Source organism: Papio anubis, chromosome 9 (assembly GCF_008728515.1).
Source record: "Papio anubis isolate 15944 chromosome 9, Panubis1.0, whole genome shotgun sequence".
NCBI classification, from domain to species: Eukaryota; Metazoa; Chordata; class Mammalia; order Primates; family Cercopithecidae; genus Papio; species Papio anubis.
The window spans coordinates 101,188,394-101,216,202 of record NC_044984.1 but is presented as its reverse complement, the minus strand read 5'-3'; the positions used below and the strand labels follow the sequence as shown (position 1 = coordinate 101,216,202).

The window sequence follows — 27,809 nt, the reverse complement described above, 5'->3', positions numbered from 1 at the left end:
TCTGGCAGAGCAAGTCTGCTCCTCCTGGTGCCACCCCTAGTTCCTGCTGCTCTTCAGCACTAACAACTCACGCTGCCTTCTAGAAAGCCAGCAGGCACCACCTTTTTAAATTTTTTTTTTTTTGATGGGTGTGGTGGTCATGATGTCTTCTGTTAGAAAGAATATTGGGAAGGAAACTAGCAGCGTCTGCCACAATTCACATAATGGAATATCATATAGCCATTACTTTTTGAAGAATATTTATTGACATGGGAAAATGCTCACAATATGTTAAAGAAAGCAGGATACAAATCTGTAAATACAGCATGATCCCAATCTTGTAGTAAAATAAATTATATATGCATAGAAAAAATACAGGAAGGAAATACACTAAAACATTAACAGTGATGATCTCAGTTTGGTGGGATTTGGGGTAAATTATTAATTTTCTGCATTTTCCAAACTTTCCACAATGAACATATATTACTTTTATAATCAGAGGCGAAGAGGTCAAGACACGTGACACCTAGTCCTGGGAGGTGGCGAGACTGATGTGGCACTAAGGGGGTGTTTAGAGTCACTAGTACTGCCTCAGTCTGTGTCCTCATTTATTAAGGAGAGATAATAACACCTGCCCTGCCTGCCTCCCAGGACTACTGGGCATCCGAAAGGGTTACAATATCTGGTGATGCTTCCTCTGTAGCAGCAGCTCCAGTGCTTTATTTTAGGACGCACACCTCCGTACCCTGCTTCCAAGGTCAGGAGAGTTGTGGGCAGAGGGGCCAGTCTGCGGCCTTGGTCCCTGGCCTATCCTAAGGGATTCCAGGTCTTCATTGGAAATCCAGTGCTGACCAAACAAGTTTCCCACTCATACTTCCACTCCAGGTCACTTCCCTGCTTAAAAACTTCTTTAAACTAGTTCTGTTGAAATAGTTATTGCTTAAAATGGCCTGAGAATGACCACCCTCCTCACCCCACTCTGTTCCTAGCATTTCAGAGCCCTAAGGAGGCACAGTGTGGGCCCAGGTGTACTGTGGGGAAAAGGAAGGAGCGGTGCTGGGAATCAGGCCACCAGGGTTGGACTCTTCCTTGCTGTGATGTGGGGTAACTTTCACAAGCTTTCTGGAGAGGATCTTTCGTATGCGATAAGGTGAGGTTACACGAGATAACATACATAAAAAGCCCAGCATGTAGTAAGCACTTAATAGATATTAGTTCTTTTTCCGTGTGCCAGATGAAGACACTCATCTTCTTCCCTGCAAATTCTCTCTTTTTAAAAACAAAGCTTGGTGCCCAATGCAGAGAAATGCAAAATGAAACAGAATTCACTGAAAGCAGAAGAGCACAGCTACTGAAACAGGACTGTTCACTTACTCTGCATAAAGAAAGCTGGTAAGATGGCATTTCATTAAACACATCTTCAGTTCGTTAAGCTGACATGCATGCCAAAGCTATTTGATTATAGAAATTATAAAAATACTTTAAAAATGCATTTGTAGAATGAAATAACAAAAATACTTGAATTTTTTCTAAACTTTTTTTCACTTAATCTAAAATTATGAATTGCCCATTTCTTTTGCTGTTGGTTAAAACCTGGGTCACTCACCTCTCCTCAAATATTTTGGATGAAATTCTAACATGTATTGCCTTCTTCCTAGCCTTTTATAAAGCATTCTGGATTTAATTTCTTCTTTTAAAAAAACTCAGGGTCACCAATATGAGATTTAGTCTATGGGCCATATTGTTAATACACACATTTTCGGGGCCAACTAGAGTATCCTTTGGTAAGGAGATAGTCCCAGATTTGCTACGTCTTGAAGTTTTATTCTTCTCATCTATCTGGTTTTCAGTTGGCCTTTTTCTTCTTTCAGTATGCCTGCCTTCAATCTAGCAGCCTCTTTCTTTGCCATTTTTTGTGAGCTTCAAAGCCAGCTAATAAAACATGTTGGAAGCGTATGCAAATTTCAGTTCAAAGTCTAAGAGTGATATTCCTGAAGATCTCTCCCACAAGTAAGTCGCAAGAAGCTTTGTGACATCTCTTCTGGCAGCTGAAAGGCCTTTTACAATTCAATTCCCGAGTGTTTTGCTTTGCCAGAGAGGTAACTTCTGGATAAATGACCTTTTCATAATACTCCATGTACTTTACCTGTCCTTAAAAAGGCTATTAGAAGTGGGACAATGGATGTAAAAGCACTTTAAAAAGCATAAACTGTGAAATAGTATTGTTTAGCCCATGTATCTATAAAGAAACACACACAGATGGCCAAATTGAATCAACCCCAATGTTTTATTTAAAGTTTTAAAAGGCAGTGGTTAAGCACATTATGTATATATGTATATATATGAATGTATGTACGTGTGTATATACATACATATATATACAGGAAACCAACCCCTTTTCAACTTTAGCCGCTGATGAGCTAGGCCCACTGTCTAGTGCATGACTCACTTTCTCCTTCTCCATAGGACCAATTCTAAAAGTAAAAATAAACAGCCTTTATCAGTTTAACAGTAACTAATTGTGTTTCTTTTTCTTAAATAAATAAAGTTACTATTAAACTGATCACATATGGTAGAAACGTAGAACACACACACACACCAGCACACACACAGTTCCCAATTTAAAACGTGATGTATGAATGACCTATATGTACAAATGGGTGCTGCTGACTCCCCCACCCCAAGCAGAGGCCACGAAAGAACTCCCATTACTCAGGGAGTCCCCATTCTCTCTGCTGGGATGGAGGATGTGTGTGTTCCTGGCACCCCGGGTTAGACCTCAGAATGCACACTCCCCATGCACTGATACAGATGGTGGTTCAGTTCTATGGTACTAGTGTTCAGGTACATTAGGGAATAAATAGGCATTTGTAGCTGCCTGTGAACTAAACCATCATTTATAACTCTTTATAGGGAGAAATGTATTCTGAAGTTTTAGCTAAGTGACATACAAACTTTTAGAGTATAATCAGTTTGTAAGTCTGAGGCTGTGTGTGTGTTTCCATATATTTATACAAAATTGATATGAAGAATGGGGCTAGGTTTATGGAGCAGCTGCTAGGCTTCCATTTGGTGAGTTCTGATCTAAGAAGTCGATTGCCCAAGGCTTTATTTACCAGCTCATTCTGTTTCTCATGTGCCTCTGGCTGCTGGAGAGATTCAGAAGGGGCCACTCACACAAGTGAGGGGAAGGACATGGCTAAATCTTCTGCTAAGAAGCTTGGCAAAAAGAATTGCCAGATTCAACCAGGGCCGCTTTGTAGAATAAAATCCTTCAATTCCATCCTGATGAAATGGAATTTTTTTTCTGCTTCTAGCCCCTGTAACCCTGTCTAACTGCAGCTCTGTATGAATACCTCAATATCGCAAAAAACACAGGGTCACCTCTTAAATATGCTGGATTCTCAATGAGTAAACCAGTTAATGTGTTTCTAGCCAAAGCAAGGGCATAAATGTTTTAGAGAAAAGATTCCCCTGGAGCTACAGAGAAAAGATGCTGATAAAGCAATATTGAGAGTTGAGCAGGTGATGCTTTTAGTCTGTGTCAGAGCTGGTCTCTTCGATGACAGAATACTGGTTGAGTGCTTCCTCCAAAGGCGTTATTGTCCCATCAGGTTTTAGTCCCATTGGTTTAAGCAACTCCTCTCTAGAAAAAGAGATAAAAGAGAGAGAGAAAAAAAGTATTCACCAGCATCACACACACACCCCTCCCCCCCGCCCAAATCCACAACCTTTTAAAAAGAAAAGTCTTTAAAAACCAAAGTATTTTCCCTTCAGCTCTCTCTGTGTGTTTGTAATAGGAAAGATGAAAGGGGCATGGAAAGAAAAAGAGGAGATAAAAGACTTCATTCACACAGGCCAAACCTACTAAGCCAATTAAAAGTATGAAAAGTCAAGGTCTAAATGGGCTCAGGACAAGGAGCAGGTCTCTTCTGTTTTGAATAATTAACTTTTCTTTTTTTTCCCGTTTGTGGATTGGTTTTGTTTTAGAGAAGTTGAAGCTATCAAAATTTCACCTGCTCCAGTGGTTGGAGCATACAATTAAATGGCTGATTTGATATGCATACACTTCATTCAATGGAATAAATCTATTGGTTTTGATTTTGCCTCAATCTCTAAGTGATACGTAAGTACTTGTTGATTCATTTCAAATTAGTTGGCCTTCCCCAACTCTCTCCCCGACTTTTCTTTCCTTCTCTCTCTCTCTTTCACTCTTTCTTTCCTCCTCCTCCTCCTCCTTTTTAAAAAACACCATTGCTTTTGTTCGTGGCAGTTTAATTATGGGATTGACAGCCATTTTAATCTCTTCAAAGCTCCCCAATGGCCGCTTTTCAGCTAATCCAATTATATCTACTCCACAAGTTACAGCCTCATCTAAAGATGATTAATTATTGATTAAGCCAATCAAAAAGCATTAGGAAAGATTTATTTAATCTTTTCATAGGCTTTTATTTATTACATGGAGATTATGGTGAATGTACCTGTTGAGTTGCTAACTCCAGTCCTCCCATCCCTAAAAAGGTCAGCAGTGTACTTAGGAGCGGCCTTGAAGAGCCCCTATGAACTGCTTAAAACTTATTTATCACAGAAATGGGCATCACCCCCCAAAAACATGTCCATAACCAAAAACCCACATGGCAGCAGCTAGAATGTTGCTGAGATTTGCATGGAAGGGAAATGACTCCCTCCTCACAGTTGTCCCTTAGGCTAGGAGAAAGAAGGGCTCCCTCCTGGGGAGGGGCAGTCACACAGTAGTGTAACGGTGTTACAGACGCAGTGAAGCCTCCTGGGAAGGGGCAGTCACACAGTAGTGTAACGGTGTTACAGACACAGTGAAGCCTCCTGGGGAGGAGTGAGAACAGCTCAGTGGTCAATGGATAAGAAAACAGGAGCCTGATGAAGAGCTCTGGCTAGCTCCAGTAGACAACTTCGAAGTGTTTGAAAACTTTGTTTGGGAAATGTGAACGTCTGACAGGCTAAGTTGAGGCTCCTGAACATTATGAGGGAGGAAATGTGTTTCCCAATCCAAGAAATGGGGTCAGAATCATAGAACTTAAAGTTGGAAGGGGTCTTAGAGATCATTAAGTCCAACCCCCTTCTTTAATAAAGGAGACTGAATGACTCATCCAAGGTCACATATCTAGTTGTAGAGCTGGACCTGGGACATGGGTCTCCTGAATCCCAGTCCAGTGATCTTTGCAGCCCACTGCATCTGGATTAATCGCCCTAACTGCAGTGGAGGAGCACACTGAGTTCACGTCTTCAACACCTGTTCAATGACTATGTGACAGGAACTATGTCATATACTGGGAAGAAAGGAAGACCAGGTACAGCTGCTGCCTTTGAGGAGCAAATATATGCAAAAGTCATTTCGAGCAGAATGAGGTAAATGCTGTAAGAGAATTATGAACAAAGAAGTGTGGCAGCTCCTGAGATGAAGCACTGACCAGGCTGCCTGGGGAGGGCACTGCCAAATAAGGTGTCAGTGAGTGGCCCTGTACTAGGCAGACGGGCACAGAGCGTTTCAGATAAAGGAGACTGTAAAGAGCTGCGAATGGTCCCACTGACGTGTGTGATTCTGTATCTTTTAGACCTTTTTGGATTGTGTCAGCTCATCTTTTGTATCTCTGGGGTCTCATGAAGCCGGGAAAAGGCCCAGTGTTTGGGGAATGGTGAGGTTCAATGAAGGAGGGGCAGGAGGTAAGCCTGCAAGGGTAGTTTGGGATGCAATAGTAAACAACGTCTTAAATGCCAAAATAAGGAGTTTCGATTTCACTCTGTAAAGAGTGTTTGATTACGTTTGTTTTATAAGAAAGTATCTCTGGCAGCAGCATGATAGACACTTTGGAATTAGTGGCAGATAGACAAGTCATTGGGGGAGTCATCATAATAGTGTGTGGGGGAGGAGACAGAGAGCTGGATTAAGTCTGAGGTTGTGGGACAAAAAGGCAACATTTCTGAGGTAGATCTCACCACTCACTGGGAGGAAAAGGGGTTGGAGAAGGAGAGTAGTAAGTAGAGAGTTCCTTTTGTTTCAGCTCAGATGACCAAGTGGATGGTGACTCTATTCAATGGGACCAGGACATAGCAGATGGAGATTTGGTGGAGAGATGCTGATATATTTTAGGACCTGAAGAGCTTGAGGTGCCTACATGACAACCAGGTAGGAATGTTCAGTGGAGAGCTAGAAACAATGTTTCCATTAAAACTTCTCTCTAGCACTGACATCAATCATATATCTGTATTTTAAATAAATTCCTGGTTCTAACTGATTGTGCTAAAGGACTTTGTGATGTTGGATACTACATATTAACAACTGACACAAAAGGAGAAGAGGGAGAACCTGCTGGGAATGAAACACTGAGGGTCTGAAGGGGTTGGTAAACTCAGGGGCAGGGTAGGGACCGAAGGGTAGGGATAGGTAAAAGTAGGACTGGCAGATGGGACTGGAGAGATTCTATCGAGTGATAAACTGCTGGGTGGATATACCATCACTGCTGAGACTAACGCTACTGCATCTCTTTGATAAAAAAATGATTCTGGGGCTAGCTACTAACTTGTATGAAGTATCTAGCACTTTCACATCTAAACCCAGGAAGAATATTTTCAAGTAAGTCTATCAGCTTTATCCCTGCTCCCTAATCCAATTACAGAAATAATTAAAAACATTAAATTAGTTTTATGGCCAAATTATAGGATTTCATTATGGAACAATGGGCCCATATTTAATTCTTACTTGTGAACTATTCTTCTCAAGATTTACTTTCTGGGTGCTTTGTATCAACCCCCACTAAAATGGAAGTTTCTCTGAAGGTATGAATTATTTTCTTCTCCACATGGCTCTACTCTCTGTAGGAAAGGCGTCAGTGAACAATGGCCATACAATCAAGCATTGTGCAAATGAATTAAGGCAGCAATGTGATGTCATGGAAAGAAAAAAAAAGATCTGGAGTCAGGAAGTCTGTCTGAAGTCCTGATTCTCCTCCACTTACCAGCTGTGTGATCTTGGGCAAGCTTCCAAGTCTCAGTTTCCCTACCAGTGAAATGGGGGTCGTGATAATCCTGGCTGCACCTACTGACTAGCGAAGATGTAAGTAGTGGTAGTAATAATAATAATAATGTAGACCAAAGACTTGTGAATTGTAAAGGACAAATGTTTGTTGTTATTATTGTGGTACAGTGAATAGCACATATAGGTTTTGGAGTCAGATGGAGCTGTGCTCTAATTCTGGATCGATCAGTCACTAGCTGTAAGAACATGAACTCACTGAATTCCAATTTCCTTATCTGTAGAATTAGGACAGGAACACGTACCTCACACTAAGTTGTGATGAGGGCAAAAGGCTACTATACATACAGAGTGTGTAGTATAACATTAGGCTGGAATGTAGTTAGAATCCACAAATTGCCGTTCCTGTCCCTCAGGTGCTTACAGAAGGTTTTCCCATGCTGGTTAGGGATTAAGTGGGGGAAGAATATGCAGAGGCAAATAAAAGACATGGTCCCTGTCCTCAAGAAGCTTTTAGTCAGTTCAGAAGATAAAACACACACACATTAAACAATATTGAAAGAATTACAGAACAGCAGATTAACAAGCTTGAGATGATTAACAGGCAGAGCCCTGCTTTCTTTAAGCTTTAAAATTTGTCAGTATACCCTTACTGTATTTGAAATTGGTTTTAAAGGAGATTTCTTGTCCTGTCTGGGAGTAGAAGGAGAGGATCATTTACAGATGTGTGACTGTTTGTTCTAATTGACCCCAGGTTTATTTCTCATATCCCCATCCTAACTTTTCTCATCTTCTTCCTCTATCCTTCCAACTAGCGGCCCACAAATATCAAAATGAAATATTTGATACAGAGACTCACTCCTAAAAGGCTTGATAAATGACCTGGTTGGGTTTAATTTATAATCTTGGACTATTTCATTTGCAATCTGTTGTATCTAGATCAGCAAGATGTGGACAAAGAATGGGAAGCTTTAATGAACACCACAGAAATATTCCTTCACCAGTCGTATGGACTATGCACATGTGGGAGGGACACAGGAGGAGACAGGGATGCTGACCACAGGCTCCTTGCAGTAGGTGGACTCAGAGGCCAGACTGTAATGGCAGTGATGGACATGGATTCACAGGGAGAAAGGCATCCCAGAAGCAGAAGAATTAGTCAAGCAGAGGCACAGAAGCAAGAGTTAGTTGTGTGCAGGGACTGGCAAGCAGGCTGGCTCGGCTGAGATAAAGGAAAAAAAAACAAAACAAAACTCAAAAGAGATGAGGTATAAAAGAGGATTTGAATGGAGACCTTGAATCCTAGGCTGACAAGTCTGGACTTGAGTACAAAGGTATTCTTGTTTTCTATTTCAAGAGTGCCCCCTTACCCCCCACTTCTAAGGATATTAAAAATAACTGTCATTACAAAGCTGGAAAGCTATGAAATACTACTGCTCTGATATTTTAAAAAGATAATGTCTACGCTTTACTCAATTTTCATATCCCTATGTGTCTAGCACAGTGCCTTGCAGATAGCAGATCCTCAATAAGTGTTTGTGAGTTAAATTTAGTTGTGCTTGATATTATCTTTCATTTTCCTGAAGAGAAAAGGTATGGTGTCTAATGGGACTCCTAATGACTAAACCATGAAGAAAAAAGCTAAATCTCTGGGTACAGATTCACATTCATCACCAAGATTTACAGGGTTGGAAACAGGATTAACATTCCACAGGAAATTCTGTATAATGCTTTTCAGAGATTTCTTGTTCTCTACTAGACTGTGAGCAACTTGAGGGCAGAGTCCATGTCTTCTCAGGCTGTGATTTGCCAGTATCTAGTACAGAACACAGCACACGGCAGGTGCTCAGTAAACATGGCATAAGTGGAGACCATTTGTCAGGAATCATTCTCATGTTATTTTAACTGTAATTATTTTCCTGATGAATTAATATCATCAGGTATTCTGACAGTTCAGCAGAAGTCAAGCCCCCTTTTCACCAGACAGCCTGGAATTCCCAACCATTAACTGGTATAGACTAGGCTTCTTCCATATGGGGCATCGGAGGAACTAGATTCTGGTCTCAGATGTTCCACTGACTTGCTAGGTGTCCTTGGGCAGGTCACTTGCCTCTCTGGGCTTGAGTCTCCCCATCTATAAAGTGAGTGGTTGGACAAGATGATCCCCAATATTCTACACTAATTTCAAGAGGTTAAGTGTTGGGCTATAAAATAATTTTGATCTATTTAAAAAGCTGCTAGGTTTTTAAAGATACTCAAACTCATTATTACTAAGCCTTTGTTTCTAATGCAGATATTCTAAACCTAAGAGTCAAACACAGCATCCTACCAAATTGTCACAGACATACACCGAGACCAAAGCCCTTTCTGCAAGACTACCAGCATATGATTAAAATGATTACAAAGGGAAACCAAAGCAATGGCAAGTGCTACAAAAAGGATCCAAATTCAATCATGGCCATCAATAAACAGGCCATTTCATAAAGAGTTACTGGTCCTAAATTATGAAGGTCCTATCTAAAAAGGATGGCTATGTGTCAGATATATGTATATCATGGCAAAACGGAGATACTGTATATTGAAATGTGTATCAGGATTAAGATATTCACATAGCAACAACTCCTTCATACTTACCTTCAATGCTACACACAGGCCTTAACACAAGTTAAGACTGCCCTCGTATCAAAAAGTACAGTGATGTCTACTGGATAAAGAGCCCATTCTAGGCACTGTGACAGTATCATGGCGGGCTTCTCATCTGATCAGGCATCTGGCCAGGGAAGAGATAAGCCTCCAAGAATGTTCAACTGGAACGAAACATCATTTAGAAATTTGATCTTACTAAACGATAAGGAACCATAATCTACAAGGGCTTGGCCAGGCAAGAGGACACAGATAAAGCACGTCCAAGAAAGGAAACCCTATTTTGCCCCAGCCTAACCCTTGGGACTGCTAATGGAAACCAAAAAAATAATTCTTAAAGAGCTAGGGATGGGAGATACGGAATTTACACCATATTTAAAATATTCTGGTCTGGTTTTTTTTCCAGATATATTTTAACATTTTCCTGAGCCACCGTTTCCCTATAAGTATGGTATACTCTGGGATACCTGGGCTTATATGACTTCTCAGAACCTTAGAGAAGGTTCTGCTTTTTAGGGCTTCTGGTTCCTATACGACTTTTTCCCCCAAAAATGACAGTGCAAAATTGGGGTTCAGATACTAACATACCCAATCGCACATTATAGGTCAGACGTGTATGTGTATAAAACACCTTACTTGACCTGAAAGCAAGAGAATACTCTTGCCCACAGCACATGTTTTTGTGCAATACAAACAAAACATTCAATTCAAGTGTACTTGTTGAAAAACAGGACATAATTAAGCAGTTGGTAAAATGCATTCTTGTTTCCCACTTGCAGATCTCCCAAGAGTCCCTTCGAATTTACCTATACGAGTTTCAGCTTCCCGCTTGCCACTTAGCTTGATAACGACTCAAAAATCATTCCCTTGTTTTCAAGGGCTCTTCTTTCTTGTCTGCTCTGTGTACTACAGGGCAGTATTGACACATGGAATTAATGACAGGGTCTGTAATGAAACAACAGTCATGCAAACACCAGTCTGCTCTTTTGATAAAACAGCATGTTAGAGACCTATTCACCTCCCTCTAATTGAGTACTGCATAATAGTTCCGATCCTTTTATGTAACATATTTTGTTCTATGATTAGAAAAGAAGAAAAGGGGGGGAAACATATGAGGCATTGCTTCCTTCAATCACCCCCTGATTAATTCTCTGTTTTTAATGAGGGCGGCTGCTATTTAGGCAGGTTCTGTTACATACTTGTTTTGTTGACTTCTGTACAATGTATAACAAAACCCAAGACCGGATAATTGGGAACCATTTCTTAGGCACAGGATTCCTGCTCTTAATGTAAGGTTGACTTGGAAAAAAGAATCCTGACATTTTAAATTAGCCATTTCATATTTAATTCCTTTTCACATTTGAAAGATGGGATGAGAAATTAGTATATAAATAAAGCATTTTAATTAACATAGAGCTTTTCAAAAAATGCCTGTTAAAATGGATGGAGCCTGTGATAGCCCTGAGAAGGAAGCTCTGTAGTTCTTTTAAAGTCTGGGAGTGCATCTTATATCAAGATTTCAGCATCACTGGAATAGTTCATAATCCACTGAAGTATAACGGGTTTCCCAATAACTTGTGATATTCTTATAAATGTTTTCACCTCTTTTTTTCTCACAACAATAATATTATCACCTTTGGACTGGTTAACATGTTCAGTTAGATACTGAAAAAGTGTCCTTTAGGCTTGAACCTCTGGATCCTTCATCTTTCATCTAATGACTTTCCAGGGCTGACTGGTTATACTGATCTTTCACTAAGCCACTGACTCATGGTAACTTTTCCATAGCAAATTTGAGGTCTAGGCTACATCTTTGAAAGGATTCAGAGATCCTTCCCTCAGCCCTCATCACTGTGCTTTGGGATTGGGTACAATTGGGAAAGTAAAATATGCAACATAAAAATATTGTTACCCAAGACAAATGGATATGGCGTACAGTCCCCACATCACTGTCTTTCCACTTTATAAAGGTAATTGGGAATTGTCTAAACCAGGGGTGTCCAATCTTTTGGCTTTCCCGGGTCACATTGGAAGAAGAACTGTCTTGGGCCACATAAAATACACTTAACACTAATGATGGCTGATGAGCTTAAAAAAATTGCAAAAACATCTCATAATGTTTTAAGAAAGTTTATTAACTTGTGTTGGACCACATTCAAAAGCGCCCTGGGCTGCGGGTTGAACATCTTTGGTAAATAGTCCCATAGGGAAGCCTTTTTTAAGTTAGGTTTTATTAATGTGATCACATGTATGAAAATTTGTCAGAAGAGCCATAATCATTCTCTTTTAAAAAACAATTTAAAAACCTTGTATTAACATAGAATCATAGAAATTTTACTTGTTTCCTTCATAAAGCTTTGCTTTTTGTGTTTTAAAATATGAGCTATTTATTTAGCATTTGACCTGATACCTACGAAGAGCTCAACTATGGAATGAAAAAGCAGTAATGCGTGTCCTCTAAATCTCAGTTCTCTTCTAAGGTAAATATGCTTATTATCTGTCTTTTGTGTTTTTCATTTATTTAAAATTTAGAATGTCTTAAAAATAATCAGACAACTTTTGAGAGCTGTTGGTAATTTCTCACAATAACACACAATCTGGAGTCTCAAGACTGAGAACTGGACTTGGGTTAGTCACTTAATCTTTGGTGCATTTAATCCTTAAAAAAATACCTGAGGCTATTTAATTCACAGGGCTGTTTTAATAATCAATGGAGATAACGTATACGGAAGCATTTTTTAAACCTTAAAGCACTATATAAATATTAGTTGGTTGTTTTTTTTTTTTTTAATCACTGTTCACATTTCTGTTAGATCACATGCAAAGCTTCTAAAGATCTGCCACCCACCTCATAGTAAACAGCATGGTTAAGAAAATACAGAGAAAAAGAGATCAGGTATAGTACTAGAAGAATAAAGTTCAGTTTTATCTTTAAGTGGTTTAAAAAATTATTTCTTGGTAATTTATTTACAGAATTTTTCTACTCTGTTGTCCAAATTAACAAAATAAATATTAATAAGACGTCAGCATGCCAACTGACACTGTTGAATAAAGAGGTAGAAACAAGTTCTTAATGCTCTTCCCAATAAGGAAGACTTAAAAGTTAAAGAATGAGGAGAACTAAGAGCAAACAGCCAGTGGGATGATTCTTATTTGATGTTCCTCTACTAGTCAAAACCCATTTCAGACAGTACTTTAACCAAGAGCTCAAAGTAGTTATTCCCACTACAGATCTAAAGAACAATGACTACATGTAGGCAACACAAAGGTAGCATGGCATCCTACTTAGAGGTGTCTAGCCACTGGAAAGATCCTATGTAACCTAAGGATAGATAATATCAAGCTTCTCAAATTAATCCTCCCCTGACACCTTAAGGATATATTAATTTAGCTGGATCCAAGTCGTCTTAATTCAATTTCCAAGCAATCTTACAGTGTATTTTAATGAGGTAGAATAGCACTGTCTAATAAAAATATAACGTAAGCCACAATGTAAGCCAAATGTATGTACTCTTAAATGTTCTAGTAGCCACATTGAAAAAGAATAGGTAAAATTAATATTTTATTTAACCCAATCTATCAAAAATAATATCATTTCCATATGTAATCCATATAAAAAAATGAGATATTTTCCTTTTTTTGTGCTAAGTCTCTGAAATCTAGTGAGTATTTTACAGTGATAGGACATCCCAATTTGGACTAATGTCATATATAGCTGTGGTTACCAGACTGGACAGGGTAGATCTAAAGAATTTTCTGATGAAAACAAGATTTTTATATTTTCATATCTATAATAGATCTTATAATGCTCTAAAAATTAGAACATGTTTATGAAATGTATCTGAAAAGCATTTTCTTGACTAACTTATCACAAAGGTAGGTGTAATCACAGTCGTTGATATTTTTGTAAGGAGAGTAAAATAACTTATTTATAAGAAAAAACTATGTATTTGTTATTTTTTGGTTATAAACTACCTATCTCAGCCTTAGTCAGTTTAAAAATAATCTTTTGATTAAAGGGAACTAATCTTACATCTAGTGCCTGCATTTATTTTAAAAGTCATGTTCCAAATAGTACACAATGACTGGCAAAAAAAAAAAAAAAGAAAAGAAAAGAAAACACTTATTGGCTAAGGAGTAAGAAAAGGAAGAAATGGTAGAATAATTATCTTTATATAAATTTTAAAACATAGATTTTGATGGCAGAATATATAAGCAAAAAGGCAATGTATCTTGTTAGACAGCGATGGGATAAGGTTGAATAGAGGATTAATTAGCTCTGGTTCCAATTTAGAAACTAAAGGGGATTAGAGAAGTCAAAACAAAACTGTAACTTGAAATATTATTTCCCTTGGTTAGTTTAAGCTTAAGCCAGTCAATGCTCTCTCTTTTCTAGACGAGGCACCATTATTATACACAAGTTGTGTGCGATGGCTAAGGCAAATGAAATTGTATTAGGCACAGTGGGCTTGCTTTAACTACACAATTCCCATTCAGATTTCCTGCTTGAGTTGCAGGGGCTTATTTTTTCCGAAGTCAGGGAAGGAAAGAGGAGGTGAAGGGGCAGGCAAATTTCATCCGCTTTTCCATCTCTGCCCCCACATTAAAAATGTCAAATGAGGCTTTCTATAATTTCATGCCTCAGGCCTTAAATGTTTATATTTGATAAATATTACAATTATCATTCTATATTAAAGAAATTATGGACCCCAATATTTAAATAAGCCAGTCATGGCTCAAAGTACTTTATGGAATTCCTTTCTAGCCCTGAATTTTATGACATCTGGCCAAAAAATAGAACTGACAAAGTATACTTTAAAGTCTTAAACCATGTAAGTATTTTAAAGCTAAAAACTGCCCTTCAAATTTGGGGATCAGCTATTTTCATTATTTCATCATCACATACTGTGGAAACCACAGGATACAAGGCACTGTACTAGCTAGACATGATGGGATTTATAGGGTTCAGATTCTTTTCCAACTCTTTAGACCTCTAGGTGCACTGCCAATCCCCTTATCTACATCTATCACAAATACAATCCTTATACTAAAAAAAAAAAAAATCACTTGGAATACTCAAGTCAGTTCGTATTCAATGGGAAGAAAATATCTGAGCACTAATCCTCCAATATCTTTGGAGATCTAGCTGAGAGAAAGCTGCTAAGGTGGTGAGCTCTTTGAGGCAGCAGCTATGTCCAGCATGGAGGCAAAAGAGAAATGTAATTTTAACTTTTACATTGGTGGTTTTATACTTTTGGTAGTGAATAACATCTATACCCTACACCAGGCTCAGTAACAGTACCTGGCATGACCAACCTTAGTCATCATCACTTTGGTAAGTGCTTTGGCACGGGCCACTGTTGCTAACCACCATCCTGGTGCAGGTCCTTCACATCTGCTCTCCTATGGATGGAAAAAAGGAAGTGTCTAGTGTCCATTCATTGGCCACATCACCTCCAACCCTATCCTTTACTCACATGCCTTTCAATTCAGGTGCAGGAGAAAACCATTTCATTTTTGAGAAGGAAAGTTAATCAGACAAAGCTATGGTACACTCTTAGCACAATAAAGACTTGTTTGAACGCAGAACGTCCTAGAGTGAAAGGGAGGGAACTAACCAATAGTACAATGCCGACAGGGTGATTAGGAAGTGTTCTGGCAAACACTCACTATAACAGACAGACACAGTAGCACAGTGGACAGAGCAAAGGTCTTGAGTTCTGGAAAATGAAGGTCTAGTCTCACTTTTTTAAAATGAAACTAGAAAGAGAATGTATGTGAAAGTGTTTTATAAACTGTTAAAAGGAAATGAATTATCATCAGTTATTAGCTTGGAAATGCTTTGGGCAATTCTTTGGTACTTGCTTTCCCCAATGATAAATCTGATAACATACTAATCAAATAATGATAAAACCACCTGAGCTCTTTAGAAGAAATAAGTAGTATGTGACTATCCAAGACTTATGAACAAGATTAAATTTCTCTCCACCTGGAATGAATGGTCACTTTTCCATTTTTCTATTAAATACATCAAAATTCTAGGATCAGCACAAATGCTAGCTTTCCTGTGAAACAGACCCTGAATCATCCAGACAGAATGAACTACTCCTTTTCCTGGGTGCTTACAGTTCAACATAGACCTCATTTTGTCATTATTTCCTTCTACCTTGTATTTTAGACTAGATTCCAGTCATTTCTTCCACTAGAATTTGAGTTTTCCAAAGGCAGAGACTGTCACATTCTCCTCTGAATCTTCCTCAGCTTCCTAGCACGATGCCTTGCACAGAGTAGCTGCTTAGTAAATGTTCCCTGAATTGTACTGACTTTAGTCTATTTTGGCTTTATGGCATCTTTTTTACCTCAAAAAAAAAGTGGAAAGAGAGAAGAAACTTAAGACTAATGAGGAATACAGCACAAAAGACATGTAAGACGCATAAAGAATGACTTCATTCTTTGCATTACTGCTTTGGAATGCCCACTGCTGATCTTTATACAGTTTTGTCATTGATTGTATTTAGTGAGAGCAAACGTTAGAAAGCACACAAAGGCAGACAATGTAAAACGCCCAACACACGTCATGCAAAAATTCTGTATGATTTGAACTATTCTCAAGGTTGCCTTTTGTTTCAACTTTAATGGCAAAATTGGTACCATCAAAGCCAACATAAGACATATTTGCTCTGCTTTAAACATGCAAAAATCAGTGTCACCTTCAGTTGGGCATCTGCTGGGTATTTCCGGATAAGTAGGCATCTTCTTTGAGGCATAGTTTAAATCAGGTGGCAGCTTGGGTATTTCAGACTTGACGTTTGTATATTTATTTGTTGGCAGCTTCTACAGTATGTGGATTCCCCTGAGATTAAAAGGAGAAGGACCTAGCACCTTTGTTTTCTATGCCTGTGATAGAGATGCCTTATGAAATGGTAGTGCCTCTATTAGTAAGCCAAGTATCTGGATTATATTGTATAATCTTAGGCATCTATTTCTTCTATCTTCCATTTCCCTATCTTGGAGTTTACTCATCCAGGGTAGATGGCCCAGTTAAATAGCATTTGTGTTAAGCTTTAAATGTCATGTTGTTGTGTTCTACTCAGGTCCTTGCTAACCCTTCCTCTCCAGTTTCTACCAGATGGACTCTGTTGGTTCTTTTTTTTTTTTTTTTTTTTTTTAGATGGAGTTTTGCTCTTATGTGCCCAGACTGGAGTGCAATGGCACGATCTCGGTTCATGGCAACCTCTGCCTCCCGGGTTCAAGCAATTCTCCTGCCTCAGCCTCCTGAGTAGCTGGGATTACAGGCATGTGCCACCACGCCCAGCTAAATTTGTATTTTTAGTAGAGATAGGGTTTCTCCATGTTGGTCAGGCTGGTCTTGAACTCCAGGTGATCTGCCTGCCTTGGCCTCCCAATGTGCTGGGATTATAGGCATAAGCCATTGCGCCCGGCCCAACTCTGTTGGTTCTTATCCTGTTGTTTTTATACCCCTGTGTTTCATTAGCTACATCAGCTCCTTCTGGAAGTGGCCAAGCACACATCTTCTCTTTATATATTCATTTTGATCTTATTCTGCCTCCTATAGGTTTGCCCTATCAGTATCTTCTCTGTAACTATTAATCCCTTTTGGGAGGGAACATTTATGTTCTATACAAAGGTATGGAGAATGTAATTTGCAAACAGGCAACAATGTCTTTTGAAGACTGTGAGCATAGTCAGTTAGCTATAAATTCTAACCTTCTTGAGAAAGGATGAAAATTTAAAAGGGCTAGCTGGAAGTTACTGAGTTCTAGTCCTATTAGCTTTGTAGATAATTAAGCTATTCATTCCTAAACAACTTCTACCACATTATCAGCATCATAATCTGCAGCGTGGATAAATATCCATACTTGTCACACTCCCCATGTCAGTCTCTTGTTCTTGTCTATTTCTACCCTAAGCCTCTGCTGTACCCTTAATCTCTGCTTGTTTCTGTGTTCCACCTTTCCCTTTCATGGTTGGCTTTCTGGCTTTTCCATTCCAATGGCTCCTTCTTTTGACTGAGGGATACTAGCCTTTACACAGTTACTATGAAAAAGGAGATGGCCAGAAGAAATTCATCTTTAAGTGGCAGCTGCCACCAACACACAGAAGCATTCATTCAAGATGGCTTAAAGAAGATAGTAACTCAATGTATGACTAGAAAATAGAGCGATTCAGCCAAGTATGAAAGGAATTATTTTCTAATAACTCCTCCAAGATGACTAGTTGCTGATTAGTATATACTTGATTTAATTATTTTCAAAACTGGTTATTTTTGAAGGGGAAGGAGGTGTGAAGCAAGAGGGGAAGGGGAGTTTTTTTTTTTTTAGAACTCCTAATTAGTACAAATCCCTGTTTTCAGAAAATCCTTCATTTGAGCTATTTCTTTTCACTTTTTCTTATTGGGTGCATGACATTTTAGAATTCTTGGTTTCAGCAGCAACCCAAAAAGGCATAATTGCAAACTTACACATCAAAAATGAAAAAATAAAAGCATCATGATTTGAAACAAAAACTAAAACAGGCTAAAACAAAAATACAAGCGGCAGCAAAATCACTGAAACTAACTCACAATATCTTTTTGAAGACAGGGAGGTTAGTTGGTTAATTATTACAGTGCTCTGGTAGTTCCTATCTTAGCTTTGAGAGTTTAAATGTTTAGGAATGCACATCCAGAAGCGGCACATGTAGAAAAACCGTGGTAGCCAAGAGCTATCTGAACTACTGCTGCCTGGGCCACCCTATTCCAATCAACATGGATTTCCAGAGTTGCTGTTCTATGGTAACTCTCAGTGAGAGAGACAAAGAAATAGACCATTTTTAGAAACCAAGCAAAAAATGGATGGGAATACAATACCTGGAAAGTTTATCAAGCATGTTGACAAGTTTCATGGCTTCATATTCTTTTTGTTCTTCTGTCATTTCATCTATGGGGTTTGGCATTGGTTCCTCTAAATGACCAGTGATAAGATTAATGCTATAAAAAGAAAAAAAAGTTATGCTGTATGTTTTAAAATTATGCTCTTTCTATACTTTTCTGGTCCAACTTTTAAGTGATAATAAGAAAGAGTATAATAGCCAAAAAATTGGCAATGATTTCAATTTTATGGTATAGAACTGATACAGGAATTTTTAAAAATGGACTTTTCCACTAATTTGCTTTGGGAAATGGGCTATACTTTTTTAAAAAAATAAAACTGTCTTGCCAACTTTTGTTTTTTTTAAAGACATGGTTGCTTTTTAAAAATACAAAATTTGATTAGTGCCGTTAGGATAAATATCCGCGGATGCACAGCTTATCCATTAATCCTAAGGGGACACATGATTTCAGGGAAGAAGAAATGACGAAATCTATTTTGTGATACAGCATAAAACAAACATCAAAAAAATTGGAAAAATGATGAGAGAGAGGCTACAATCTGGAAATGAAAGCATGCCAATTTATAATCTCAGGAAATTAGTCCATTAGTGAGACCACAGAGGGCAATGAGTGTTTAAATAATAAAAGATAAAGCAGAAGAGCAATTTTAACTAGTTTGATCTGGCCTAGATAAAAAAAAGGGATGAAATCTAGCCTACCAAGAGACAGGTATATCATCCTGGCTTTCTGGAAATAGATTTAATACAGTACTTAAAATGACTACTTTGCATAAATTTTGTATGAGGTTATAATACTAAACAAACTATTCTCTCAGAGAAAAGCCATACTTTTATTTCCTGTCCTCAAAAAAAAAAAAAAAAAAGATAACTCTTTAAATGGCTCCTAAATATCTACAACAAACATTTTTCTGGAGAAGCAGACAAGAGATTACAGTATCTTATACCAGCCAAGTACATATTGTTTTTTTGTTTTTGTTTGTTTTGATGGAGTCTCGCTCTGTCACCCACGTTGGAGTGCAGTCGCACAATCTCGGCTCACTGCAACCTCCGCCTCCCGGTTTAAGTGATTCTCCTACCTCAACCTCCAGGGTGGCTGGGATTACAGGCACGTGTCACCATGCCTGGCTAATGTTTGTATTTTTAGTAGAGATGGGGTTTCACCATATTGGCTTGGCTAGTCTCAAACTCCTGAGCTCAAGTGTTCCTCCTGCCTCAGCCTCCTGAAGTGCTGCGATTACAGCCATGAGCCATGGCACCTAACGGGGATAGTTTGTTTTTAATGATCAAATTAAATATTCCTGCAAATAGCAATTGCTAATAAATTGCCTTCTAGGGTCTATGAACATAAATGCTTTCAGAAGCCAGGCGTTTAAGATAAGCAAGTGAGTGAGTGGGTCAAATATACATAATGTGGAGTGTTGGGAGATTGGGATCAACTGGAAAACAGTGCCCAGTTTAAATTAAAAAAAAAAAAAAAAAAAAGATACTGGCCAAGACAAAGACACAGTGATTAATTAAATCTTCTGGTAGCCAGCTTGCAAAACCCTGTTTGAGACTTTCGGTTGGGCAAGTTACTTTCTTTACTGACCAGCGCTTTTCTCATTTGGGGTAAAGGCTAGCTTACTACATACTGTTATCTATTACTATTAGATTTACTTTACTTTTCTACCTTCCTCAGAGGCTGCATGACATACTGATTCTTATGGAAGGATTCAGTGCTCAACACCCTCGAAAACCTGATTCAAAACCTATCTTGCCATTCTTGCATAAGACCTACATCTAGAGTCATGTTTAAAAAAAAATTTTCCCCCATTAGAAACCCAATATATAAAATAGACAAAAGTGAACTGCTCAGGCAAAAAGGAGATGGGAATAGTTAAGTAGATGGGTGTAGAGTCCCTTTATTTGTCCCCTACCCACTTGTTTCCTCTTAAGGTACTTTCAAAGGTTCTGGGGCAACCTGAAAACCCATACCCTTGTCATTTATTTCTAGCCTTGGCTGTACATTAGAATCACTTGAGAAACTTTAAAAAAAAGCTTGGGCGACAGAGCGAGACTCCATCTCAAAAAAAAAAAAAAAGCTTGGGCCTCACCTTAGACCAACTAAATCAGTGTGTGTGTGTGTGTGTGTGTGTCTAGAGTACCTGCTTTAGACACTCATTGTGTGCTATTTTCTCTGTTTTCAGGTGCTCATGAAAGAAGAGAAAAAGGCCTCCAGTTAGAGGCCATCAACAAAAATGCTGAATGGGTCATCGTATTTCCTAAAAGTCAAGAACAAAGAAGACCCAGAAAAGGCTTCTGAGAACTATGGAGACGTATCCAGATGCCACACTGAAAATACAACTGACCACCCATCCATTATTTGCTCAGGCATATATATAACACATCTCTTTTCACTGGTTTCTCTTCTGCCCCCTGTTAAATTAAAAAAACAACTAGTCTTATAAATGAATAAAGGTGCTTATTATAGATACATACCACTTCCCAAGCAAAGAAAATCAGGCCTCAGAAGAAAGTATACGGGTAGGTAGATGGATTAACTATGTAGATCATGCTTATTTGCCTCTTGAGAGATGGCTTCTCTCCTCAAATTCAATGGAGCTGTGATTTGAAAAATCAGGCCCGTAGGCACTTTTAGGATATAATGACATTTGCACACATGATCACAGGCTTCAGGGGAAAAAAAGCATCAGGATGACACACTGGTAAGCTATGTGGTATTGTGGGCACCACAGCATACAAAGTCACTATATGAATTCCTAGATTAGGACACAATGTGATGGTTTTCTTGGTTCTCTTAAGAGCTTAGTGAAAATTAAGTCTGTTTTCCATAAGGTGACCTCAAGTCCCCTGGCTGCTAAAATGATATAATGGTTTGCTCTGAAATTAGCTACTAAAGTAACACAATTCTTTGCTATCTGAGCATAAAAGCAGCAGCCATTCTTACAGAGTAAGAACTCATTTTTTTTTACCCAGGGAGTAAAACATTCCAACCCTCCAGTCACTCTAGGGATTTGGGTTTCATTTTTCCCCTCAAAAAGACATTTCCCCCCTGGATATTCCGGAGAATGTAAACAATGCCACAGAAAACACAAGTTAGGGCACTGAAGTACAGTGTACCACTCTATTATGGGGAAAATGCCAGGGTGCTGTGGCAGAAGGCAGACAAACACTGTCTCTCCTCCCACTCCCCACTTCAAACCAGAGTCTCATGTAGTCTCCCTACCCAGAAAGGAAGAGAAAACAAGTAATAGTCGCCATGACAACAAAGATGTGAGATTTCATAAAATAGATTACTTTTGGTGGAACAAATACCTGACACCTTTACAACCTCAAATAGTACAGTCTGAGATGCCACAGTCCAGGTTTCAAGATCTTAACACTATGAAATTCTGGAGTTACTTTTATTTCATTCCAAAACTTGGAGTCTTAAGATGCTTTAAGAACACTAATTGTGGCGGACATTTCATTGGGTAATTATATTTATCATGATCTCCTCCACCTTGTCTCTGCTCCCCTGTCCCATTTTCGTAGCACTCTAATCCTACTATTTATGACTTCCAATTAGGTGACAAGAAGTGTCTAAATTCTTATCTGTGGTATTTCATCACAAATTTTGTATAAGACTATTATATGAACTGACAGCAGCTATGGGCCTGGAGACAAAAGGATTAAGACACACTAAAAAGGTATGGACAAATGAATGCAGGTATAAAACCTGAACTGTATTTCAAGTCTTTTGCTCTTTCTTCAAATTTTTGTTACTTTTGGCCAACATCAATAGTACTAGGTCATTTAACAAAAAAGATCCATTAAAACTTAATTCAGCTATATGAAAATTAACTTCAATCTCTACAATGTGTGGCTTAAATTTATTCAAAGCATTCTGGTTAAAAAAGGAACTCTAAAGTCAACCTACAGGAGTTGGACAGGTAAGATAAGTGAATAGGATAAGCTGTCAAACCAAAGGAGCTTATACCTCGTATGAAGGAAACCACAGCTACTCAGTTCCATCAGTTGGTTGCCATGTAGCATGGAGGCCCTATGTTACCAGAACTTCCAGTTTTTCAAAAGAAGTTAGAAATCAAGATTTTCATCTAAAATATCTATGGGATATGTTACCAGAACTTCCATTTTTTCAAAAGAAGTTAGAAATCAAGATTTTCATCTAAAATATCTGAATTCTAAATGTTGGTAAGTAATTAAGTTATTTTAAGAAGCACTGTGTAAAACAAAAAAGCAAAACCACAAACCAAATAACCAATAGTATATGGGGCAAGCCAAACAAAACATACTTGTGGGCTAAATCCAGACAATTTGCAACCTCTACGAAAGGGATTAGGGTTTTTAGGAAAAGGCCAAGACCAGGAAAGAAGGGGACAGGCGGGTGGGAAAGGAGATGTTATATGCAAATGAAACTAAAACAACTTTCCAGGGGGGAAAAACCCAGAATACATTGCTCCCCCAAGAAACAATATAAAGAACAAAATGGAAATTTACCATATCTGAATTTTCTTGAATTCCATTCCCTGGCTCCCATTCCTCAACTAGATGTCGAGCTTGATGAGGAAAGGGAACTCGATTTTCTTGGTATCCTAATGCCGAGGAGGGGCTGACTGACTCAAAAAATTCATTCATCCAACAAAAATTTACTGACTGCCGGCCGGCCGCGGTGGCTCACGCCTGTAATCCCAGCACTTTGGGAGGCCGAGTCGGGCAGATCACGAGGTCAGGGATTGAGACCATCCTGGCGAACATGGTGAAACCCTGTCTCCACTAAAAATACAAAAAAATTAGCCGGGTGTGGTGGCGGGTGCCTGTAGTCCCAGCTTCTCGGGAGGCTGACGCAGGAGAATGGCGTGAACCCAGGAGGCGGTGGAGCTTGCAGTGAACCGAGATTGCGCCACTGCACTCCAGCCTGGGCGACAGAGTGAGACTCCGTCTCAAACCAAAACCAAAACCAAAACCAAAACAAAACAAAACAAAAAAATTTACTGACTGCCTACTGTGTGCTGGGCACATCTACATGAACAAAAACAGACCAAAACCAAAACCAAAACCCCTCTTCCCTCTTGGAGCTTACTTTTTGGAGGAGAAAACAGACTTAATGAATGAGTAAGTTATATGGAATGTCAGAAGGTGAATAGCACTGTGAGAAATAAAGAACAATGTAAAGAAGTATGATATGGAGTGGTAAAGGCAGGAGTGCAGCAACTGTTAACAAGGGCACAGAACAGGTGATACCTGAGTAAAGACTTGAAGGCGGTGAGGGAATGAGAGAGAGATGGCAGCTATCTGGAGGACAGGCATTCCAGGCAGAAGGAACAGCAGTCAATAGAAAGGCCTCAGGCAGGAATGTGTCTGCAGAGCCTGACACATAGTAAAGAGGTCAGTGTGGCAATAGTATAGCAAGAAAGGGTGCAAGTATACCACTGTGAGGACATCTGAACAGCTGACTAGTCTGATTTACATATTATAAGGATCCCACTGACAGTTGTGTTGAGAACAAAATGAAGAGCAACAAAGGTAGAAGCAACAAGGCCCGTGAGAAGGCTATTAAAATGATCCTGGAGAGAGAGATTTTAGCTTGGACCACAGTGGTAGCAGCGATGGCAAATAAAAAGGGTAATTAGATTCAGAATGTATTATGAAGCTAGGACCAGAACTACCTGACAGATGTATGTGAATACCAATTTAGAATGAATCAAATGGATTTTTGTGTTTTCAGGGATATCAGAGTATATACACAGATACATTTTCTTTCTTTTGTTTTCTAGATGCTCTGAGAACAGGGAAGCTATCTGAAGGGCAAACTCATTTCTCTCTTTGATTGGCTTTGAAACAGAATATAGCAGAAGTTAAAATAAGCTCTGACTTCACACCTATTAGGATGGCTATTACTAAAAATCACAAAGACAAACCGCCCCAGAAAAAATAATACTAGTAAGTGTTGTGAGGATGTGGAGAAAAGGGAACCCTTGTACACTGCTGATGGGAATATAAAATGGTGCAGTTGCTATGTAAAATGGTATGGCAGGCTGGCCACAAAATTAAACACAAGAACTATCTACCATGTGATACAGCACTTCTGGGTGTACACGCAAGAGAGCTGAAAGCAGGGACTTGACAGATATTGGTAGACACATGTTCACCAGCATTATTCACAACAACCAAAAGGTGTATATAAAATGTATATACATATGATGGAATATTTTTCAGCTGAAACTCTGACATGTGCCACAACATGAAAAAATCTTAAAGACATTATTCTAAGTGACACGAGCCAGTCACAAAAGGAGAAATATTGTATATGATTCCATTTATAGACATTCTTAGATTCTATAGAGACAGAAAGTAAAATGGTGGTTACCAGGAGCTAGAAGGAGGGGAATGTGTACAGAGTTTCATTGGGGACAAGGAAAAACTTCTGAAGAGAGATAGTGGTGATGGTTGCACAACAGTGTAAATGTACTTAATGCTACAAATTTGTTCACTTAAAACTGACTAAAATGGTAAATCTGATGTTACATATTGTATCCCCAAAGTAAAAAGGCAGAGTGAAGAGCACAATAAAACTTGCTTTCCCTACCTCAAAAAACAACAACAAAATTCCCAAAAACCGCAAGCTCTAGAGTCAGGCCGCCTGACCACTTATGAACTGTTTGCCCTGGACAAATTACTCGAATCATTGCCTTTAGTTTTCTCGTCTATAAAATGAGACTAATTCTATCTCAAAGGATTGTTGTGAAGATTATATAATATTTGTCTAGTTCTTAGAAAAGTGTCTGGCACATGTTAAGCACTCAATAAATACCAGCTATTGTTACTAGCATTTGTGAGCCACTTGTGGAGAAATAGGCAACACAGAAGGCCTCGGATGATCCAGGAGGTAAGTTACTCTATTCAGTCAAATCCTTACTATGGAGATGCACGTGTAATCTTCATTTAAAAAACCATGCAACAAATAGGTGGTTTTGTGGCGTTTGCTTTAAATTCAGATATATTTTGAAGAGATACCAGTTTCTCAAAATGTCTCCAGTAATTTGAGAATTATCATATAAATGACACACTGATTCTACATAAAAGAAGTAGGGTAAATTATGAAAGCACATCCTAATTCAGGTTTTTGAATTACATTTGCAATGCAAATAACCAGTATAATATGGTGTCATTCTTTCATTTACTTATCTGATATTTACTATGTATCTACCATGTATTAGCCACATAAATATATACATACTGAATATACATACATACAGGAATACCAAATTGCATCTAGGCAATAAAACAAAAAAGGCCTCAAAATGCCTTTTTAAATTATAGTGCTTTTTAAATATTTCCCATGTCAGGCTGTTTAAGAGTAATAACCTTGACATAAAGGATATAGAAAACTGACAATTGTGAATCTATAGCAAATAAACACTGGAGCAAAGCTCAGTACTGTAGTTAAGCTAATACACTGGCCTCTTTTACCTCTGGTCTTTTAGAACTCTGAATTTAGATACGTTCTATGACTGCTTACAGTAATAGGTTCTAGTTCCTAGAAATGCTATTGTACATAAATATGTCATCACAGCCCAAAATGGGCAAAGAGAAAAACCTTCATGTCCTGGTTTCTGGGTCACTTACTTCAATAAATATTTCATATTAAAAATAAAGAAATTTATAAGGCCCAATATAACGCGACAACTATAAAAAGCCTTGACTGAAGCAGCATAGCAAAATCTTGACAAATAAAAGAAAAAGTATCTTGCCTTGTGCTGAAGAAACTGTTTATACAGCTGGTGGCATAGCTAGAGCTAAGAAAAATATGGTTAAGAAGGAAACACCCCTGCATTTATTAGTACAATGATTTTAAGCTTTTGGATCTGATTATGAACTAGTGTGGTGTGTTAAGTGTGCAAGGAGTTTCCCTAGGGTTCTGCTCACTTTTGGCCATCTGTTCCTCCTATCCCTCCACAAAGCAGTCTTTTAAAGGCACCTCTTTGGGCCTCTAGATGCCTATGCACCCTGTGAAAGCCAGTCGTCTAAAAGGAGACAAATGTCATTAGACATACATCTTTCAATTGATGTCTAGAATAATGTCCAAACCATACCAGCCAGTTATATCACCTTTATAGTCAAGGGACCTCCATTCTCAGAGGCATAAAAGAAACAGGTATAAAAGTTAGAATTTTGACACAGGTATAAAAGTTAAGAATTTGACACAGGTATAAAGTTAGAATTTGACACAGGTATAAAAGTTAGAATTTTGACACAGGACTAAAGTTTATCTGAAAACTTTCAACAAACCTGGCTAGACATACACCAAAAATTTATGTGGCATGTAACTCAATTCTATGAGTGTATTTTCTCTAAGTGTGCTAATTGCAGAAAGCCATTTCCAGTCCATTAAATACATTTATTTTGACACAAAAGGCTTTGTTGTGATATTAACTGTCTACTATAGCCTGAATGTAAGCTCCATACAATTCTTGGTTTCAGATTCCAGTAAAGGATTACAGGTTACCTTGGTGCATTAATCAGAATCCACTTAAAGTTTTGACAATGGGACTAGAGACAACTGGATGAAGAGTAAGTTCTCTGCTTCTGCCAACAGTAGCAACTGTTGTGAATAAATGCATCACAAGAAAAGCAGACTGAGATCTTGGGAACTCTGACTGGTGAATGGTATTCGGGGGTAGGGGAGTAAGCAGTCCTTTCAGATGCTGATTTTATAAGCTTGATTGGTAAAAAATTTTTTACAACAGTTTTTAGGAAACAAGTTCTTTGAGCTCTGTGGATCGCTCCACAGAATGCAAAGGGTACTCCTGCTTGCTAAGGACTTTGTTTACCACCACTTCCATAGAGATCATTTGAACAAATATTTTAAAGTAACATTAAATATCTCACACTTTTTCACTTTAAAGAAGGAAAATTTAAGAGAAAAACAGATGCGAATCTATCAGAAGGGGGGAGATGTGATGTTACTTGAAAAACACACATTTATACTTATAATGAGCAGTGTTTAAGAAATACAACAAAATTTCACAACGGTGACTATTCTGACTACACAAACATACCATTCCTATGAATATTATAAGCAAAGTCCAAAGGCTGAAGATTATAATTAGGGATGTAAGGCTTAAGTACAGAAACTTTCCATGACAGACAGCCAAGACAGTAACAATACTAATGTGGCTGTTGATTTCAACAGAAAGTACTTCCTGAAATCTAACATCACTTCTGCAATGTAACATAATTCTATTTTCCTACTGTTATAGTAGCATTCTGGTGCTTGCTATAT

The 27,809-nt window shown here is 38.4% G+C and overlaps 1 protein-coding gene across 13 annotated transcripts in view; it reads right to left on the bottom strand.

The window, feature by feature from the left end:
• Positions 1-222: 222 nt before the first annotated feature.
• RIC8B (RIC8 guanine nucleotide exchange factor B) overlaps positions 223-27,809 on the bottom strand; it is a 116,412-nt gene continuing 88,825 nt past the window's right edge. For 3 of the 13 annotated variants that reach the window (XM_003907091.4, XM_021922861.2, XM_021922860.2), the window contains one exon: positions 2,248-3,625. In XM_003907091.4, coding sequence (XP_003907140.1) covers positions 3,514-3,625 — 112 coding nt within the window. In that variant the 3' untranslated portion in view covers positions 2,248-3,513. Of the gene's footprint in view, positions 3,626-9,622; positions 9,796-10,437; positions 10,577-14,933; positions 16,485-18,500; positions 18,621-21,001; positions 21,125-27,809 lie in introns of those variants that run through there. The other 10 variants (XM_009181605.4, XM_009181600.3, XR_635097.4 and 7 more) reach the window with 9 other exon arrangements.